At 37.0% G+C, this 18,443-nt stretch overlaps 1 protein-coding gene across 4 annotated transcripts in view; it reads right to left on the bottom strand.

Moving 5' to 3' along the window:
• pde1cb (phosphodiesterase 1C, calmodulin-dependent b) overlaps positions 1-18,443 on the bottom strand; it is a 99,043-nt gene that overhangs the window by 75,306 nt on the left and 5,294 nt on the right. The window contains exon 1 of one of the 4 annotated variants that reach the window (XM_037083296.1): positions 8,949-9,322. The exons of the other annotated variants lie outside the window; for them this stretch is intronic. Coding sequence (XP_036939191.1) covers positions 8,949-9,030 — 82 coding nt within the window. The 5' untranslated portion in view covers positions 9,031-9,322. Of the gene's footprint in view, positions 1-8,948; positions 9,323-18,443 lie in introns of those variants that run through there. 4 annotated transcript variants of the gene reach the window in all.

Raw genomic sequence — 18,443 nt, 5'->3', positions numbered from 1 at the left:
CTAACTTCCCTGCACATAACCCAATGTGTGTTACCCTTCAGATCATGAACATTGAGTTATGATCATGAGCACACACACATAAATGACATATCCTACATATTGTGCTGTTAATTTGAATTAGACTTTGCACATCCTGGTCATGATAAATACAATAAATTAGGATAAACATAAAAATAATAAAAGATAAATGTAAATTGCAAAGTGAACTATTGAGACACAGTTAAAAATATGTAAATTGCAAAGTGAACTATTGCTGACACAATGATATACCTGAAGCTGCTTTATAGCAGAATTGTAGATTGAGCAAAAGCTGTTTGATAATCCATGCTTTTAAATTCTTGAACATTTAGGGCATATTTTTCTCAAATCTAAAGCTTCTACTATTAAAAGACTAATTAAAAGGGCTGAGATAGGTAAACTCTATGGAACACATTTGATTGGATATTATTCTGTTATGCAAACCAGCAAAACAACCAGATGACTATTTAGCAAAACTCTTTAACAGAACAACAAAAAACAAAAACAATAAGATACACCTTGACAAGAGGACATCAGGGACAGAGCAGCAGTTGCCAAATCCCCCTTAGCTCCCTACTCTACACGTGCCTGTTTCTATGTCTACTTTTTGTTTTGTTTTGTTTTTTTAATGAAATTAAACAAAAAAGATCGTGAAAAAAGCCAATGTGCAATACAGACAGAATCAGGAAGGTCAATTTCGATGGCGTTAAACCCTTGAACTACCTTCAAGTGTGATTTAAGTGACGGGGAAAGTACTGTAATTGCTGCTGTCACTTCAGAGACTGCTGCACTGCTGGAATCCCTGTCTACTAAACACTGCACACAGTATGTAGAGTTCACACAGAATAAAATATATTCACATCCACTGTCACGGCAATGTTGAGGGCAAAACTGTATTACTTTAAGCAAATTCAACAGAACACAGGTATAGCAAAAAATAGCAACTGAGTGATATAATGTGGAAAAGGGCATCTCAAAATGAACAACTTGTTGAACCCTACACTTAATCTGGTCAATACACAGCATCAGAAGATTTTTTAGGTTTGTCAGAAATAGAAGGCAGATGCACCTACTGTACACCCACATTGCGCACCCCTGAGCAGCAACTGTGCTTTCTCTTTTACCACACTGGTGACCAGTGTTTGGGTTACGCGTTACAAAAACAACGCGTTATGATAATATTTTTCTTTTAGCAGTACAGGAGTAATATAACCTGTTACTAATGATACGCTATGATATATTACTACAGTTTTGTCACGTAGCACATAACATCTGAAGTGAAGCATTTATTAATGACCATATTAATAAAGGCTCGGTCTGTGTTTAATATAGCCAAGCCAACAAGTTCTTTGCCTCTGTGCGACTGAAATGAGCCCTATTTTGCAGGCCTCATGATGAAACCTAATCCTCCGAGCGCATTTACCCATGCATTTCCTTGTTCTGCAGACTGAAATAAAAGAAAGAAGAAAAATAAAATAAAAATATATTTTTACCTTGTCAAAATTAAAAAATATTAATTCCTATCTCATAATATAACAGACTTTAAAGAGATTCGGCCATCTCATTGTTCTTTAGATGTAATATGGATATTTTGTTGACTAAAGTACCTAGAAAGTAACTAAAAAGTAGTATAATAATAGATTTTTTACTCTACGCAGACAATAATACTGTAATGAACTATATTACTTTAAAATAAAGGTAACTAGTAATATGTAATATATTGCATTTGAAAAGTAAAAGAAAGTACATTTCGTATAGAGTTACAGATTAATATTTAGTATTGTACAACAACAGGTGCCTGAACAGGTGCATGCTTTTACTGCTGCTGTAAATGTGTGTGATTACACTCCACATTTCACCATGTCATACACATTAACTGCAATTTTCCTATTGGCCACTAGATTCTGGCTCCATAAAACTCAGACATTAAAAGTGAAGGCTGAAAGTTCAAATACCAATGAATGCTTTCCACTGACAGAAACTCTGAGGGTTAATTTGTGTTATGGTGGTCTTTCATAAAGAGCGAGGATTAAACTGAAAGGGAAGTGTATTTTGAAGTAACTGCTCAGACTTTCAGGCCACCAACCAGAACTTAATGTCAATATTATTAACCTTTTTCACTAAATTAAAAAATGATCTATTAACCCAAGAAGTCATCAAAACTTCTCGCCTATTCACATCATGCCAATTAAGTTTTCTTTAAATTGCCTTTCAGATTTTTTTTACCATATGGTTTATTCATGACTGAAAAGTTTGAGTCACTACTGAGGCTCAAATAATTTAAGTGGCCTTTACATTTTTGTGAGAGGAGGATTATTAATTTGAGTGTTTCATTATTTTGCAATTATTCAATGCCAGTCACTTATAAGAAAAACTCAAATTCAGATAATTTTGTTTTTATTCATAACACTGAATACACTGATTTTTGTGGTTATTCTAGGCCAGCAACCTATTGTGTCAGCCCAGCCCAACTTCAGTTTTGTGGAGGTGGAGTTGGCATTTTGTGTCTAAATTCTTTCCAGTGCTATGAGTGATATGGCAAAAAAATATGAATATGATACTGCTGAGCTGAACTCATCATGTTGAGCTTCATTCTAAGGCACTAACAGGTCTCCTAAATACAGTGTAATGTTTTTTGATGGCTTTGTTGAACACATTAAGAGGAAAAAGCTTTCATTAAATCTCACATAGTTGACACTATGACACAGTTGATCAACATTTTATTGACAGTCTAGAAAACTGGCTTGGATCCTCTTGCACAGTGTTAAACTGGTCTGACACTTATTCGAAGAACAGGGACTACTTTGTGTTGATCAATAATCATGCAAATGAGACATGTGGAGTCCTCCCAAGGCTCTATTGTCAGGCCTCAACCGTTCAACATCTACATGCTCCCACTAGAAAATATTATGAAAAAACAATAAATCATCTAACCATAATAATGCAGACACAAACCAAACAAGCATTTAGCAAAAGCATTTAAGAAATCAATCAGTGGATGCAAGACAATTTCCTCCAATTAAACAAGAACAGATATAATTGTCTCTGGACATATGGAAGAACAATTACATGTTGCCCTCACTTTCAGCTGCTAATATTAAGGTAAGGTTTGGTGGTTTGGTATTTTTATATCCCCTCAAAAGCAGGAGGGATTATATTTGTACTCTGGACAAATAATAATCAGTAATTTAATTTAATTTTCTGAACTTACCAAACTGTTATACCTGTTTTTGGGTCTTGTTCCAAACTTGTCAGATACTGATGCTTCGGGGTGGCAGTCAACCTGACCAACAATCCCAAAGCATCAGTATTTGACTAGATGTGAAACTCAGCATCAAAATTTGACAAGTTGAGAATAAGACTCAAAAATGTACTTGCTTATGAAGTGGACACGAGTAGACTTATACAATTATACCATATTATGGTAGAACGATATCCAAAATCTATTCTCTCATTTCACAATAAAGATATATTGTATATATTGCCCACCCCTACATTTCAAACATCTTCAGTAAGGCATTTACAAAATCCACCCACTATCACATTTATATCTTCTTTATATTTCCTTATGCGCCTTTTGTATATGTATAATTTTGTCGTACGCACTTAATTGCCTTGCTGTGGAAAGGTGCCATACAAAGTAACAGGATGAGTAAAATCTGTTAATCACTTTGTATCAGATCAAACAGAATTGTTTGAACTGTTGCTCTTAAGGATTATAGGAGTTTAATGTTTCCTAATCTGTTACAGAGAGCACCCCGACCGACCTCACTGATGCCAGACTCTGACCCTCATTCTGGCCCACAGTACAACTAAATCCAGGATTGAGATGACCATCTGTATGCTCAAAGCTTAGTTCCACAACCTGTGGATGTTCAGGCTTATCCCAGAAGGGTCATGTGACATTATTACGGCCTTTGTCGACCCTGAGAGTGACGCAACCTTGAGAATGATAAAAAAGAAGAAAAATACCCTTCCACCACATCCTGCAGATCTATGAGATTAAAAAGCTGTCTGACAATTTCCCAAAACAATCTAATAACCCAGCTGTCTTCAAAGACTAATTTGTTTAATTTTATTCATGCTAGGAATTCTTCATTCTTGGAAATTCAGTGACAAAATTACTATACTGTTACTATAATTAAAATCTTCCACAGTGTCCCACCCACCTTCAACTCATGTTCTATTAGCTCCATTTCTAGTTTTGTCTTTGTGATGTGGACTCTTTTGTGTTCTGTGTGGAGATTGTATTTTTCCATTCGTGTTCACAGATGAACCTTTACAGGCAGCTGAGGAGCAGATAAGGATGACCTTCAGTTAGGCTTTAGCTACAGTCCTTTTCTATATCCTTCAGTCTGCAGTTCCACATTCATTATATTAGTCTTACAATGAACATTTTGCGGTGCTAAATTGCGCAGTAGAGGTGGGGCTTATGATAACCATGTTGATGGGAAGATATGCTTTGTTAGGACATGGGCATGCAAGTTTTACTGTGGAGTAGTCAGAATTAATGTGTATGTTTGTAAGCCTTATCAAATCTCTCCGACTGGTGGAGCATATAGCCTATTCATCATCTTCCCATGATGAATTAAAGCAATATTGTTTGATTTAGGAACAACAATTCGATTTCCACAGTTCTTCCATGTACAGTAAATTAAACCATCAGTTACTTTTGGAAGATGAGCAAGGTTAGATGCCAAAGTCAGGGTTTCAAAGCGAGGCTGGCAAAAACACCAAGGGTAATAATAAATGCAAACCTATTTTTTTATGTTGACTGGTAGCCAGAGGAGTTTGAACTACGTTTATATCTTATATATTGTTTTTATATGTTGCAAAGCATTGTTTACATCCATCACATTATAGCTGAACAAAATTCATCATAGTAAATTCTGCCAATTAACTATCAGTTTGCTCAGGACACTGACGCCTCCGCTCTGTAAGTGTTTACAGAGCGGACTACATTATATATGACTGTGCTATAAACTTGGATGTTGACACAGTTGTTTTTCCATTCACACTGCAGTCGTATTCACTGCTGCCCACATGCTACTGTTATCCAAAAGGTGTATCTGTAGTCTGTACACACATTCATTAAAATCTGTTGCTCCACTGGAGTGAAGACAGGGGCTCTGCTCTTTTCACGTGGTAAATCGTTTATTAGTGCTCAACTGACAACCTTTTTTAATGTTCACAGTAAATGAGCTTTAGTCCCATAGAGCCCACTTAGATTTGACTGAACACATTTTTGTTTAGAAACCAAAAACATTAACTCAAGAATTCAGGATTTATGGTTTGTTACACCACCCACGTCAAATATTCTCCGTTCCTTGCTTTAGACAGTACCAAAAAAGACAAACTTTTATAGTGTACTCCACCAATTTGTTGCCAAATTTCCAAAAATGTCGGATGCAACAACAAAAAAAGAAGCTTTCGAAATGCTGCAACATGTCTATAAAGAGACTCAAAGAAACAGCGCTATGGTTGCACCATGGAAACAAGTTTCCTTTGATGTGTCTGCATGAATCCAAACTTCAACACTTCTATCCCCCTTTTTAGCTGTTTATTCATCCAGGCATTCCTCTAAGCACTGATGATTTCAACTTAATCAATTGATTTCACAGCAGTTATTTTTTTAACTGCTATGTTTTGACAAGTTAAACATGCATTCAGTCATTCAGGGAAGAGGCATTTGAGACAAAGTCAGACTGTCACATTGTAATTATAGTTATTATACAATGTGTGTACAGCCAACGTGTGTGTCAAAGTTCACTCTGATATGTTATGTTATATATCGTTACATAAACTATACATACATATACTATCCTGTGTTTATTTTGGGTTTCTGTATTTGGAGTACTGTGCCCTTGTGTTGCTGCTTGTTGGCAAATTTCCACTTATGCGTATCTTAACTTCACTTAACTTATAAATCACATTGAGATTAAAATCTGTTTTACAAGTGGGACCTAGCCAAAACAGGGTCAGAGCAGCAGCATGAGGACATGACAAGACAGCAACATCAAATCATATTGTAATATTAGAAAAATAAAAAATCAATGTGTATTCAGTCACTGTCAATCAAGCCCAGCATAAATTCAATCAGGAAGATTATGTCTGTGCTCAGTCATTCACAATTATCTCTCTCGCCACCTCTTAATCAGCTGACTATGGCCGTTTTAGCCCTTCAGTTGAACCTACCAGATTTGAATCGACCAATCATGTCATTGCTGTCAAACTTTAAATCTGTTCTCCTCTTTGCTGTTCTCACCAGCAGAGAGGAGAACACAATGGGGCCTTATCACCAAAGACTCATAGTTCACATGTGGTGTGCATATATGTGACCAATAATTATTGTACAAGATAATAAATATACTAAAGAAAGAAAGAAAGAGGTTGTCAGCTTATACACCAATTGCTTCATATAAAAACCTTGCTTTGTTCAGAATTGTTACCAAGCCTAAACTATATTCATCATCACAGGGACACAAATTCAGACATCAACTTAATGATATTCAATCTTCCTCAGTAATGTGGCACCAAGTACAAGATTACAAAGACTTTAAAGATTATACAACATGTGTAACAAAACAAACAACTAACATTCAAAATCTGTTCCACATGAGCTTTTTAACTTCAACATTAACAGAATAAAGCTAACAAGCCTAACACACGACAAAACGCCACAGTGGGAACCCCAGCAGAGGCTGCCAGCTGCAACTGAGGCTCAGAGTTTAATGGAGGAGGGAAGACAAGGTGTCCAACCAGGCAATGAGGTACCAGCGCTTAGGAGTCACGCTTCAGAGGAGGTGAATGGCAAAACGCTGTGCAGACTGAGACCAAGGCCCAGTGAGCAATTGATTGTGAGACTTGTAGGTTACCATGACAACTGCCATGCTTGTGGACAGTAGGGCTGTGGGCCACATGTGAGCGAGGCAGTTTTTTACAGGTAACAGGATGTGTCCATGCAAGTGGAAAATCCAAAGTCTATAATCTGTGGGATCATAAAATATTTTAGTGCTGCTTTTAATGCTTTTCAAATTATATCTGGAAATGATTTCCTGTTTTCATGTCCACCTGCCCTTAACACTGAAACTTTCCCTTCCTTATCACCAAATTCATATCACCTAGATCTATGAAGGTGCTCTTTGATGGGTGGGCAGTTTGTGTGCCAGAGACCAAGTATCCTTCCTGTCTCACACTATGAAAAAATAACAGTGCTGAGCTCTGCACACAGTTCAACCTAGGTGAAACTTCACAACTGTGGTGCACTATGATAAATATTGCCTGCTTCAAGTAGTTAGCAAAACTGACAAGACAAACACAGAGAAGTTGATTTTGGCTGCATTAACTTTATAACTGTAAAGTCCCTGACTTGACAATAAATTCAAGAGCAGAATGTATACAATAAAGTAGCTAATCTAGATTTTTAGATATTAATGACTGTACCAATCATCCTTACAACGAGGATTAGCATTCTGTTTCCCTATTCTTGGAAAACCCCAATTACTGCAGTAGAAGTCAAGCCCATACATCACAGCGGCAAAGAATAAGATGGATATTTGAATTGTTGAATAAATTACATTTGACTGTGACAAAGTGCAGTGCAAGATGGACACGAGTCACACACACACACAAAGACATTTTCATTGATTGAAAAGAAAGTAGATCAAGCCAAAACAAAGAGTATATCTAAATAAAAAACTGTGTTTAATGATAGCAGAGAGTTTACAATCCTGTGCGGCCACAGTGAGTGATTTGCCATCTGAGCAATCTAAAAAGCTCAAATTGGACAGTAGACCATAAAGTTGTGGAACCTCAAGACAAAGTTGTATGCAAGCTATGTAAGCTAAAGCTAGCTATAGCAACCTGAGGGCTAAGGTATAAAAAGAAAATGTGTTTTTTAGAAAGAAAAATTCAATCATTTTTTTGGGCCAAGCTCTAATCACCTGACCCACTTTTAACATAAACAGATATGATTCATGTAGCTTTAATAAAGTCCATAATGTGACTGGAAAACAGAAGACATGAAGAGTCTATTCACACGTCTCCGGACCTGTCGCATCCAGCATGAGAGCATAATTGGAATTCAATATTGAATTGACATTCTGTATCTGTGGGCTGAAACTTACAAGCTTGTTGTATTTCTGCTCTCGACCCTGTGATGTCACAGCAGGCGTTTACTGTCAGCTGTGGCAGAACCCCTGCTGTTACAACACTGATTGGCATAACGGGCACAGAGACTTCCCTACCTTATGTTATTTAAAAATAATAAAGCAAAAGCAAAATGTTCATGCTATCAGTCTCTATGTTTCAAAATATTTTCTTTTGTAAACAAAGACAGCTTCACGGTAAAAGTTTTAAGCAAACTTGTGTTTTACTCTGATTGCCAAACAAGACAGCGCATTCTGTTTCCAGTCACACCTGGGACATCAACATTATTGAATACACAGCAAGATTTTCTCATAAACTGCCACTACAGTAGAGGACACGGTTCCTCTACAGTCACTCGCACAGAACATATGCATCGCCCTGTTTCTAACACTGTTTCAACACCCGCTCATGAGAGTTTTCACAAGCGCTGCAACAAAAAACAAGTGGCACATAAGTTCATCAACACTCCGGTTGTCAAGACAATAGAATGAATTCAAGGTGACGTCAGCAGCACACTGCTTTACTCTGAACCCTCCTGTTACCATGGTGTAGTTGCATTACGGAGGCAAGCATCAACTTCAGTAGAATGGACTAATGTGGCGAGTTGTGCAGAGAGGCTGAAATGTGATGCGTTTAACGATGTCAGTGTCAGTGCCTTTGCCTCATTGCTCTGCCTTATGCACACATGCATTCTGCTCCTGTCACACACACTTTTGTACATCTAGCTCACATGCAAAGACGCTTAAGCAGCACCCCGCTCTGCCTACCCTGCAAATTCTTACCGATGGTGATGTTGAAGCCGTCAATACTGAAGGTGGCACTCCGACCCTTCCTAAATCGATGCTTCTTGGAGTTAGCTTCCATCGCTTTGGCACCCTCCGGTCACCCTTGCGCCTCTTAATCTTTTTTTAAAGCCTCTCAGTTGCAGTGCTGCTTCAGTTTCGTTAAGGGAGAAAAAGAAATGTAGTCTTCCGACTCCAGTTGCTGCTGAGTGCTGGTGGAGAACTGTCAAACTCACGGCTCCTCGTTACAGACACCGAGCTGAAGCATTTCTCGCAAGTCCTTTTCCGCCCCCTTGTCTTTGTTGTACATATCTTTTCTTTCCCTCTCTCCGTTTCTCACACCTCAACAAGCTCATTTCAAGGAGCTTATGGCTCTTGATTTGTTTTTCTTCTCTCTTTGTCCCTCCACCCCTCCCTCCCTGCTTTCTCTCTTCGTCTCTCTTCCCCCAGAGGTACAGTAGGTGTGTGTGGTGGGTGGCAGTGGTGGTGTTGGTGTTGGATGGGAGGATAGGACATCTCTAGAGGTCTTTAAATGAACGTGACTCCTCCTACTGTCAAGAATTTATAGAAAAAGCAGTGCAGGCTCAGAGTTGGTATAGCACAGGCACAGTAGTTAGCACTAGCTTTGCTCAAGCGCACATGCACAAATTGACTCCAAAATCATATTCTGACACATGTACATCGATGCATGAGCAGCGAGAGGAAAAGGTGGAAAGAAAGATAGCTAGAGTGATTATATGTATGGAGTCAAAACTAGTCGTTAAATCAATGACCACTGCTCTTGCATCTTGCAGGAGTTATTTACACAGGTATGGGAGGATGAAGCCCATTAGCGGCATACACATTGACCTTTTTCTGTTGAAAGGCAAAGGCTCACAGTTGGTTAAATTTGCAGAAACTGCCTTACATTTTTCAAAAATGATTTCCATTTCAATGCACCTGACACAAGAGCAAGGACATTGATTTTTTTTCATTATTTGCCTATTTAAACTGCCTTTCCTTCACCCAATACACATCTCCTCACCTCTGCAAGTACACACATATCTGCACACACCAGATCAACAAAGGATAAAAAGCTCCCCTTATTAGCACCATCTGACATTTAGCTACGGATTTTTTTTTGTGTTTCATTTTCCCCCTTGATTAGTGTCTGTGAGTGCTCTTTATGAAGGCTTCTGGCTTGTTCTCACATCACCTCTTAAATTCAATAGATGTGCACATAACAGCACACGCACGGACCAAAAGACATAATGTCTTTTAATTTATGTACAAGTCACAAATGCGCTTCTAGTGTAGGCAGTTCAATTCCCTGTTCACACTCTTCTATGATAGGACAGGAAAGAAAACCAGATCTCTTTGGCTCTGTCTGCCTTATGCAGAATTGCTTGTATTTCAATGTAATATTAGTCTAAGTATGTCTTTTGTGTATGATCCTTTCTTTTTCCACTGTTCTTTCTTTGAGCAGTTATCTAACAGCCACTATCAGTTATATAATTTACATTCAGCATGTATTAGTTGATACAGATATTCACTCAAAAGAAATATCTGACATGGTTAATACTGTCATTATTATAGGTAAATGGTTCATGCTTGTAATTAGAAAAACAGAAACTCTTAATTTGTTTTTCTTTTATTTCTACTTTACATATGCTAGCCGATGAACACCAGCAAATACAAAAAATATATCAAGCTATATCTCAACTTCTTCTGTTTTTTCTTTCAAGTAATTCAATTATTTTTTGGGTCATCTGGCTGTTTTTTTTATTGGGTCTCAATCTAAAATTGAAACTTGATCTACTTTTGATCTGGTATTACTAATACCAAATGAGACCACCAGCAAGAAGATTGTCTATATTTTCTATATAACTACTCTTAACATCTCTTGTTCTGTTTTTTAATGGTGGAGAGAGTAGGATGAATTGAGGTGTCCCACTGTGAAGCAGCAGAACAGCTGACTTTTAATGTAAAATGTATTTATTTATGTTGGTCTTTGTACAAAGCTATGATTTTTTTCTTATAAAGATAAAAAATATCAATGTTTGTAACTTAAACAACAAAATGTCTCTTACTGAGCGACCAAATCTGTTAGTTGTAGCATCACATGTAACCTAGGTGTATGAACAGCACTCTAAGGAGTTTTATTCATTCCACCATCGTCAAGCGCACTAAAACATGCACAAATTGACTTCAAAATCATATTCTGACACATGTACATCAATGCATGAGCAGCGAGAGGAAAAGGTGGAAAGAAAGATAGCTAGAGTGATTATGTGTATTGAGTCAAAACTAGTCGTTAAATCAATGACCACTGCTCTTGCATCTTGCAGGAATTATTTACACAGGTACGGGAGGATGAAGCCCATTAGTGGCATACACATTGACCTGTTTCTGTTGAAAGGCAAAGGCTCACAGTTGGTTAAATTTGCAGAAACTGCCTTACATTTTTCAAAAATGATTTCCATTACAATGCACGCTCATCACTGCACCTGACACAAGAGCAAGGACATTGATTTTTTTCATTATTTGCCTATTTAAACTGCCTTTCCTTCACCCAATAGAAATTTGGTATCATTTGGTATTACTAATACCAAATGAGACCACCAGCAAGAAGATTGTCTATATTTTCTATATAACTACTCTTAATGCCTCTTGTTCTGTTTTTTAATGGTGGAGAGAGTAGGATGAATTGAGGTGTCCCACTGTGAAGCAGCAGAACAGCTGACTTTTAACGTAAAATGTATTTATTTATGTTGGTTTTTGTACAAAGCTATGATTTTTTTCTTATAAAGATAAAAAAAAATATCAATGTTTGTAACTTAAACAACAAAATGTCTCTTACTGAGCGACCAAATCTGTTAGTTGTAGCATCACATGTAACGTAGGTGTATGAACTGCACTGAGTTTTATTCATTCCACCATCGTCATGTTAATTACAAATCTAAAACAGATATATTACCTCATAGATATGCATCCTGCAAACAGCTATGTTTAAAATAGAAAAATAGCATTAAAAAAAATTTGATTCCGCCATATTCATACGCCTCATTTCCAAAACAAATGCAAGAGTGCAAGATCTTTCGCACAGGGGGCAGAGGTGGTCATGCTGCTTTTTGACCACAGGGTTTGCCAATATCAACAGTTTTTAAGGCTCCATTAAGCTGCTTTAATACCATTTACTGTTTATGTTTATGGATTTATTTTTGTTTATAGTTGCTGTAGCCGTGCTGTAATTCATGTTCTTGTTCTCTATATTAAAAGGTCATTTTTTTCTTAAATTGTGAAATTTACTTAATTGGCATGTAATAAAATCTAAGCAATGTGACTGTAAGGACAGGGGACTCTGAAGCATTAACATGCCCCCAATTTAATCAACAGTTCATACGTGATTATGCGACTACAAATCCCAGTGGCACACCCACTTAAAAAATCTGCATCTGCAATCATACTCCGATGAGTGATCAAACATTGGAATTAGAGTGTAATCTCACAGGTTGATTGCTCACCAGTTATTAAGTAATCATTGATCTGTCAAACAAAGAAAATTAACAAACAGATAAAGACAGTCAGAGTGGAACTATGTACAGTAATCAATGCATTATTTTAATCGATGGAGTTAAGAGATCTGAGGAAATGGAAATCGATCAGTATCAGGAGATATATCCGATTAAAACACAGTCAGTTTGAGCCACTCAGTACAGTTAAAGCAGACACATTATACACTTGCTAGATAATTACACTCATCTCATTTTGTTTTGTGAGCTATGGTAAGAGCTCTTTGTCCTCTCCTTCTCCTGTCACCCTGCTCGGCCCAGCCTTCAATTCACACTCTATGTAGCAATTTGTGAGGATCCTAATTTTCCAACACTCTCACTGTGCAGCATCAAGTGCTCGAGGGTAGCTTTTATGTTAATGACGGCATGTGTGGGAATATGCAAACTTTTATTATTCGTTCCCTTTGTCAGCAGACTCCCAGGTAACCATTTGTTTGAAAGGCTTAAACTGGTCACAATGTGCCTTTTAAGCCCTTGTTGCTACATTTAAATATGAATAGCCTATTGAGGCCACAGTTGTTTCAATATGATTAATGGTATCATCATATTACTGCACAGACCTGACACCAATATTAAATTCATTCTTGAATAGTGAGTCTAAAAGAATGTGTGTAATTACCTAATACGTTAATTAAAGAGTAGGAGGGTGCTAAAGTTCAGGATTGTCTTTGAGCATTTATTCCCCGAGAGTGTCTATATCGATGTCGAAGTTTACTGCAGTGTGTCCAAAGCTTCCTGCTAAATGTATTTTAGGGTCATAGAAATAGAGGAGATTGCATAATGCACTTACCTGAAGAGCTGTGCTTCTGCTTTTTATTTTCATGAGGCCACATGTTTCCCTGCAACTTTACATATTATCTTGTAAACAGTGGCAGTGCAGGCTTTACCAAGAGCATTCTGTTAAAAGCTTCAATAGGTACTAATGTAAGGATGGTGGAGGCATTTGGCAGTTTTCCAATTTGTCAGTCTATTCAACACTTTAGTGAACAGCAAGATTTTTATATTTATGGACAGTGGAGGATGAATCACAATGTTTATGGTAACCCATTAGCTCTCCTCAAGGGCCACCAAGGGGTTAATGTTTTAAGCTGTGCACAGTGTCTGAAATCAACTTCAGACTCACCAGCTGACTGGAAGATGTAAAAATCCACCAGCAAAGCATCATTGTTACTAAATAATAATATTATTTAATATTTATTATTTCCAATTAAGATGAAAACGTTTGAGTTTAATCAACTCAACTAACTCATATGTGATGTAAACAAATAAAGGGTTAGGTTTGAATTGATTTAAAATCTGGTACTTTGAAGTAGCTGCCTCTCACTGAAGGCACTACTGTGTAGTCTTGCTCAATGTCCTACATTATAGCTGACCTGTGGTGACAACAGAGCTATGTATCGAAAGGAAGGAAAAGAAGGTAAAGTTTGCAAAAGTTTCAATAAACATCACAGCTTCCGAGTTGCACCACGAAAATGCCAAACGTTATAGCCAATGGGATTTCACTCATTGGAGGCCCATTCATTGTGCTTCAGAGCAAAACACAGCATGCTTCTTGTCTTGTTTTGTTGCAACTCTGCACATCCATTCAAAAAATTCACAATTTTGTAAGATATTTCTATTTTATATATATATATATATATATATATATATATATGTGTGTGTGTGTGTGTGTGTGTGTGTGTGTGTGTGTGTGTGTGTGTGTGTGTGTGTGTATATACACACACACATATATACATTATATATATACCTTCTGTATACCGTTTATAGGTGGATAGTCAATATTGATAAATGACTAAATTTGAAAACTCAAACAGAATTTGAATGTTTAAATTAATAAACAATGAAATTCAGGTAGGGGTATATCACAACACTGACACCACTACAAAGTATGTACACTATCTATTTTTGGATTGGCTACTGCATGAGAACTAACGGTAATGTATAGTGGTCCTGAAAGAGTCGCCATAAACACGAGTTAAACCAAAGTCTGTAAAAATAAACTGCGCTCACAGAGGTACAGACTAGCTGTCAGCTTTGTTTCGTTGTCCCTCATGCCAGGAAGAAACAAGGTATCATCAGTACAACATTAATTCCCCACGGGAAGCACAACACAGTAATTAGTCTTGTAAATATACACATAAGAGTCCACAAGAGTATAACTTGACTCTTGTGGACTTGTACGTTTATGAGCATAAACAATTGGTCCATTTCGGAAAGTCGATAACAGATAAAATGAATCTACAACAACTCTGGTAATCAAACAATCATTTCTAAAGTATAAATGCCAAAAATTCACTGGTTGTTTTGTCTCAAAAATGTGTTTGGTTTTTTTTCTGATGTATTAGCCCCCGATAGATATTAAATATCTTTTGGTGTTTGTTGTGGGTAATTTGAAAAAAAAAATCAATGAAATTCAAATAATGATTCTCTATAATAATGAATCACTGTTTAGTTAAAAAAAAAAAAAAAAAGTTAAATATGCAACAGTTAACAGCTAATCATATATATGGTGGCAATACATTCGATATTCCACTCAGAAAGCAAGTTCAAAGGCTAGCATGTGAGACAACAAAACAATACAGAACTGTCCATTACAAGCCCAGTGACATGTGATGCAGCTGTAACGTGTCATAATCATTACTAATATTGGTTTAAAACAGTTGAATCCAGCAGCATCCAGTGGTCAGTTTATTGCATCAACAATCACAAATCAATAACCAAACAGCTATAATAAAAAAATCATTACTGATAGACAGTACTCCAAGAAGAGTACTTCATCACATGAAGACTCAGCTTAATTCACAAGATCACTTTAACATATTGTGTCTCTCCTTTTAAGTGTAATGTCTTTCCTTTGTATGCTATCTGACACTATATTGAATATGTTTAATTTTATGCTTTATTTCAATTAGAATTATGTGTTTTTAATTAACTGGTTAATGTCTTACAGTTTTAAGATTTAGTGTGCTTCCAATGTATTGAGAAAGGTGTCACTCTGGACAGCTGACACAACACTACATCATACTGTAGATACAAAATGTGTACCAAGAATTCAGGCTCACACCTAAAATACACAATATAATCTTTTGTATACCAGAGCCCATTTCAAAGGGAGCATGTTGTACAACAGCTCCTCTGAGAGGTGTATCCTATGCCCATACATCTGTTGAGTCTTGTCAAGGTCCATTTTCTTCAAGGGTCAATACTCGAGTGACATCACAGTCACTAGGCAACGGGAAGACCTTTCAGACAGTATTGCATACATTACGCTGAGGATGATAAGGGGTTAATATAGCAAATAGCATTCATTACACTGGGTTGCTTTTTTATGGAATGTAAAGATTATTTCACTGTTTTGTTTTATTTGGTGTCTGTTTTCCTCACCTACATCTGTGCAGACAGTTTTTGATGAAAAAACGCAAAAGACACAGAACTCATTCAGATCTGATTAGATTTTTGCAAAAGTTACAACTGCTTTTTGAATTTATCTACTTTTTTTTTTTTTTACTGATTTTGAAATAAACTTGAGTTGTTTTTTAACAAACCGATGCGTCAGTGGATTGTAGGTACAAAAACACACCTGCTTGCTTTTGCTGTATATCCATTGAGTATCGCTCAACCTTTGATCTGGTCATCAAACACCAGGACAGGCCATTACCAACCGAAATTAATTATTTGTGGAGATAAAGGGGAGGACTAACTTGGGGGTTTGAAATAGCCTCTAGCACCAAATTAATCCCAATTCTCCAACAGTGCAATTTTGTTTGTCGGTAAAGTAATCATCCAGTCCAATAAATCAACACATTTAAATTATATGTTTACACTCAGATAAATAAAATATATCAATTATGTAAATCGCTACAATGACTAAACTAACTCAATTATAGTCCTACACGTTCCTTTCGCCGACATTCTGCCATCATTTTATTGTGTAAATCATGACGACATAAGACCAGTTTGGGGCTTTCTGATTGTGTAATCTGTCCCAGTAGCACAAAACGATTCAAGACAACAAAGACGCAATCAGACAGAAAAACAAGCTCATTAGAGGTCTCCCCTAGACTGTGGAGCAATACACACTTTGTCAGTCCCCACACCACTGTCACCACAGTGACACAGTCATGTAATTAAGACACAGAGGGTGTCAGGGAGCTTGCCTTTTCCCCTGCTAAATACTCATTAGAGGCACCTTTAAGGGTAATGTTAGCCTGTGTTGGAAACCTGAGGGAAATGAGCTGACAAAACGGAGAGCTACATGAACTGTCATCTGAATCCTGCTGCACCAAGACCCTGAAGGAAAACGAGGGGGAAAAAAAGTCTGGAGCTGTCTGGCGGACACGTTTAGCTAATGATTTTTTCACCAGCATGGTTCCAGATCAAAGAGGCAAAAGCAGATGGGTGAGTATTAGGTCAACAGGGCAAACAAATATAAAGCTTTTGATTAGAACACAGCACAGACATCCTCCTAACAGACCAAAGTCACTAATCTGCAATATGTGGAAACAAGTTCTGCCATTTATATCAAACAGTCACACATGTAGTGCTAGGGCGAACTATTAAACTGGTCATACAAGCCACACAGCTCAGACACCAGAGCTAAACACTAGCCATGGGTGTTGATTATAAAACAATACCTAATTCAGTAAATCATGCTCTCTGTTGCCATTTTCCCATGGTTAAATGCGTATAAAAAGACAGCAATATCTTTAACTACGTATAGCTTCTATGCAAAATAGTTCATCCATCAGCTCTTACAAACAAAACATATTTTTGAACAAATGTTCATACACAGCTCTTCTGAAATATCAAGCCATTGAAATATTATTAACATTTAATAATTAAATATTATTAATATTTGCTAATATTTCTTTACAAAAAAAATAAATTTCATAACAGCAAAAAAAATGTACAACCACCAGCACCTTAGCCAGGTCAAACTGCGCTGCCCCACCACTTCCAGTAAAAGTGATTTCAGTTGCTTATTCCTACAGTAATTGCTTAATAATCGCAACTGAGGCAACTTATTTATAAGACAAAACAGCCCAATTAAAGGTGCCCTGAGTTATCTTGTGAACAGACAAAGTTGATTTAAAGCAGCAAAATATGACAGAAACGTAGTTGATTGTTGAGTCGCGATGCTTCTGGTTGTGGCTCAGGTCCACCATCAACCCAAAGCATCAGCGCACATGCTATCTTTATTTTAAGTCAAGTATAACTTTTGACGATTTGAATTTTTTTGGAAGCGATTTGTGGTTCAGTATCTTTTCCAAGATGCTCTGACATGAAGCTGGGAGTTCTGGGTAGTGAACCAACATCCCAGTAGTAGAAAACTGCAAACACCCAAACACAATTAAGTCATTTATCAGGTCATATGAGCATAATTTCACATGACACAGGATTACCAAAATCTACACTCAACACAGACTAGAGTTATCTTTTTCTTTGTTGTCTCCTCGGTTCCTTGACCTGCATCTATAGGTGCTTCTACCACTGTGAGGCAGAGATGAGCGCTTGAGAGGTGAAAAGAAACAAATAGATGGAAAACATATTTGCCATGTGGGACACACTTGCTGGATCCAGTGTCATTTTAAATTGACATCAATAACTTATGACATGTGTCACAGCTGCATCCCATGTCACTGGGCTTGTAATGGTTTGCCCTGTAGCTTGCTAGTTTGGTTTTAGTTCTTGGCTATGATAAAATAATATGCTTTTGTGTTAACATGAAAGAAACTGTTTTCATTCTTTTCCTTATGGACAGAATGTGACATGTTGAATTAAATGTAAAAGATAAGGCAGTGTGCTCCATTAAAATTCGACAGTTTGATGTACAATGTCTCACTGATGCTAAAAAAAACAAATAAACACACAAAACACTATTTATCAAGGATTTTGTGACCAAAGATTATTCAAGCTTTGCATATTAACCGCTAAAATCTTTAGT

Source organism: Acanthopagrus latus, chromosome 21, assembly GCF_904848185.1.
Source record: "Acanthopagrus latus isolate v.2019 chromosome 21, fAcaLat1.1, whole genome shotgun sequence".
Lineage (NCBI taxonomy): Eukaryota > Metazoa > Chordata > Actinopteri > Spariformes > Sparidae > Acanthopagrus > Acanthopagrus latus.
Note: the sequence above shows the minus strand (reverse complement) of the source record. Positions and strands in the feature narration are given on the sequence as shown.